This window comes from Boleophthalmus pectinirostris, unplaced genomic scaffold (genome assembly GCF_026225935.1).
Source record: "Boleophthalmus pectinirostris isolate CB_2022bp ecotype Guang Dong unplaced genomic scaffold, ASM2622593v1 HiC_scaffold_16, whole genome shotgun sequence".
Taxonomy (NCBI): Eukaryota; Metazoa; Chordata; class Actinopteri; order Gobiiformes; family Gobiidae; genus Boleophthalmus; species Boleophthalmus pectinirostris.
The window spans coordinates 37,639,683-37,643,405 of record NW_026571095.1 but is presented as its reverse complement, the minus strand read 5'-3'; the positions used below and the strand labels follow the sequence as shown (position 1 = coordinate 37,643,405).

Genomic DNA, 3,723 nt, shown 5'->3' with positions numbered 1-3,723 from the left:
TCCCTGCCCTCTGTTTTTATTATTTTTTTATTATTTTTATTATTATTGTTTCTTTTCTATAAAATAAACCCTGTAAAACCTATAACTATATACAAAATATAAAATATAAAATATACAAAATAGGGAAAGGTGGCTTGGCGGGAGGCAGTTCAGTCCAGGTCAGGGTTAGGGTTAGGGTTAGTAACATCGTCATAAACCCATCCCCAGCCGGGAACGGGTGGAGCACGGGCTCTCGCACGGGTGGCGGCCCTCCGACCCCCACTGCTAAAACGGCGCGGACCCAGCCCACGGGCCCGGCGTCCAGACTGTCTGGACTGGACAGACGTCCAACCAGACTCCATTTTTGTTAATTTTCTATATTTTTTTGGTCTTTTGTTTTTTTATATTTTTTTGTTCTTTTTTTGCTTTTTTTTAAGAAAAACAAATAAATAATAAAATCAAAAAACTAAAAATGGTGCCTCAGGACTTTTTTTATTTTTTATTTATTTATTTTTTTTACACTATAAAAACAAAAGCTGATTTAGTTTATTTTTTTACAGTTTAGTCCAGTTTAAGGGGTTGTTGTTCATCAAATACTCCGCCAGGAAGTGGACAGGGTCTTGTGGCTGAGCGGAGCAGCAGGCCAGCAGGCCCTGGGACAGAGTGGGCATCACATGCTCCATCAGGTAACTCCTCATCTGTGCTGTCTCAGCCTCCAGAAGATCCTCCTCCTCACGACGCAACTGCTCCACAGACCTGGACCATTCCTCCCAGCGGGCAGCTCTCTCTCTGGCCTCCTCTGCCTCTCTCTTCTCCTCTTCTTCTTTCCTCTGTGCCTCACTCCTCTGTTTCTCCTCCATCTTTTTCCACTCCTCCTCCTCCATCTCTTCGATGGTGGGGCTGTAATTTCGAGATGGACCTACAGTTTCAATGATCTTCTCCAACAGATGCAAACAGCTGGGTTCATCCTTGCTTGTGATTTCCAAGTTCAAAGTGGTGATGTTAAACTCGTCGTAGAAGTCGCTGACAGTGGAGTCTTCACTGTTCCTATGTCTGTATCGGCTCAGTCTCTTCAGGAAGAGCTCCGGTTCATAGCTGTTCTTCTCCACCTCCGTCTCTGGCAGGTTTATAACTCGTTCTTTCAAAAACAAATCGGAGGCATCGAGGACAAACACAAACTCTGGCAGTATCTTGTTGGAGACTGTTTCATCCTCTTCTTCCTCATCATTTTCATAGAGTTCTTTCACTTGGTCATAAGTTTTGGGGAATCCATCCAAAACAAAGCCTTGGTTCTGGCAGGGTTTGGTCATCAGTTTGTCCCTCATCACTTTCAGCAGCAGGTGCTCTTCCAAAAAACCTTCATTCTGCTCCATACTTTCAGTGAGACTGTTGAGCAGCTCCTGGGCGTCTGCTGTGCTGTTCGTCTCCACTGAAGGATCTTTATTCACTGTTTCTTTCAGTTTATCAAGGGTCTGTGTAATGGTTGGCTTCAGTTTGACATGATGAAGTTTGTAGTGATTGCAGATAATTTTAGACAGAGTGCTCTTCCCAACAGCAGGGGGCCCCATAACACAAATGCGGATGGGCTGTAGTCCTCTGTATTGTCTGTATTCTTGAACTACTTGACCAATGTTTTCCACCAGTCCTTTCTCACACTGCCAAGAAATAGACAGCAGCTCTTTCAAATGGGCCGACTCCATTCTCAAATTCACCGTCATGTAGTCAATTTCCATGACAGTGATTTCTCGTATAAGGTAGGCCTCCTCGAGTGGTATTTTCTTGATAATTCCTGGTCCAAGTTCATTAGAAATTGCCTGTACAATCTCCTCCATAGTGTGACTGGAATAGTCGACAGCCAAAAGGTAGTATGGGCTTGGGCGGTGTTCAATCACATTCTGTATAACACTTGCTAGGTCATTGATGTGGATTGTGGGAACGATGTTGGTGCCATCTCCAAAAACAGGAACTTCAGCTTTCAGTCCCTCCCATGATGTCTTGAAAAAGTAATGAAAGATCTGCTCTCCCATTCCATACTGCATTCCCGACACCACCACATAAGTAGAGAACATGTGTTTATTTGTTTTTCCCAATTGAACCACTCTCTTCTCCAGATCATTGTGAGCTCTGAAGTTTGCATGTGGTCTTCGCCGACGGAAATCTTCATCAGTGAAAGGCTTCTCCTCATCCTCTGGATCAATGGGTTTTCTGCAGGCCCAGGTCATGACTGTGGACACAAGGATGAACATCTTTGGCCCAGTGAAATTGTCCAACTCATTGTGAAGGGTTGCAACAGCCCAGAAAGCCTCGTCCACTTGGTCCTGGTGTTGAGTAATGTTATAAACAATTACATTACAGTCTAGAAGTTTGGGTAGAAGCTCCTCCCTTTTCAGCTGATAGTACTGCTCCAACACATAATCTCTGTTCTCCTGTGGTTCTTCAGAGACAGTTCCCACTATCTCAAAGGCTTTTTCTTTATTAATATTGGTGTCCACTGACTCCTCCTCCTCTTCATCCTCACTATGAGCTCCAACAACGCATTCAGACAGAAACTTTGATATATATTTAGATGAGTAGGAGTCGATGTTGTTGATGAAAACCCGTTTTAGTGACGACTTTCTTTCTTCCATAATCTATTTATTACGTTAGTTTATTCCTGGTTTAGCGGCTGTTAGTAACTTAGCGTCCCGTTGTTATGGTGACAGGGGAGGGAACTGTTGCTATGGTGCCAATGATGTTCATTTTGTCTTCTTATATACTTTAACTTCTTAGGTTCTTTTTAAAGACAATGCAGTAAAGTAAACACACTTTACTGCATTGTCTTTAAAAAGAACCTAAGAAGTCAATGTCGCTATGGTGATTGCAGCTGGTCTCGGCGTGTCGCTCATATGTGAATTTGTGTCCAATTTTAATTTAGTTTAATAATTTTACATGAATCTGCGAATGAAGAATGAGACTACTTTTACCAACTTAAAAAAAAAAAAAAAAAAAAAGACAAGTTGAGGAGTTTATATATGAGAAAATATNCCGCCCCTGAGCCTCGGCTACATCTTCTTCCTGTCTTTGCATCTGTTCCTTGAGATTTTGCAATAATTTGGTCAACTCATTTACTTTGGCTGTGGCTGTCCGTAATTCAGCCTTAGACTGCCTGTTGTAACTCTGTAGCTCCTCCATCTCGGTTGTCTGCTCAGTTAAAGTCTTCAGAAACTGCTGGTTGGTCATTTCCAGCTTCTGATTGTCCAGTAGGAGCTTTTGTGTTTGTCTCTGTAACTGGACAAGCTGATCTGTGGGCTGCTTCTTTTGGGCATCATGCATCTGTGTGTCAGAAACAAACTTCTGATGGATCTGCTGAAGACGATCTAGCTCCTGAGAGGTTGTCTGCCACAACTCCATGGCCTGCCCTCGCTCCTGTTCAGACAACTGTATCTGCTCCTGGAGGTTTTTGATGATGGTTTCCTCCTCCACTGTACTGCTCTCTGCTGCTGAGGACACTGGGATGGCATGTAACTGCCTCTCCACTGACTCTCTGAGCTCAGTGTGCAGCCTTTCGTTCTCCTTGACAACTCTGTCCAACTTGACTTTTATGTCTGCCATTTGTACCTGGAATTTCTGTAGCTGTCCCATCATTTCCTCTATGTGACGATCATATTCATCGATCAAGGGAGCCATTATACTCCTGTCAGTAATCCAGGGAGTGGTGGGTTGTGCTTGTGCTTCCACTTCACCCTGTGCCGAGACTTGAGGGTT

The 3,723-nt window shown here is 43.5% G+C and overlaps 2 protein-coding genes across 2 annotated transcripts; both read right to left on the bottom strand.

The window, feature by feature from the left end:
* Positions 1–533: 533 nt before the first annotated feature.
* On the bottom strand, positions 534–2,606 carry LOC129408273 (adenylate kinase 7-like). The gene has a single exon (XM_055151418.1). It carries the CDS (start codon positions 2,604–2,606, stop codon positions 534–536), a length of 2,073 nt encoding a protein of 690 aa, XP_055007393.1.
* Positions 2,607–2,938: 332 nt separating this feature from the next.
* Positions 2,939–3,723, bottom strand: LOC129408272 (sodium channel and clathrin linker 1-like; the record flags this gene model as incomplete). The annotated part of the gene is made up of 2 exons (XM_055151417.1): positions 2,939–2,945; positions 3,008–3,723. Coding segments are annotated over 2 exons (723 nt in total), but the record flags the coding sequence as incomplete, so codon positions are not given.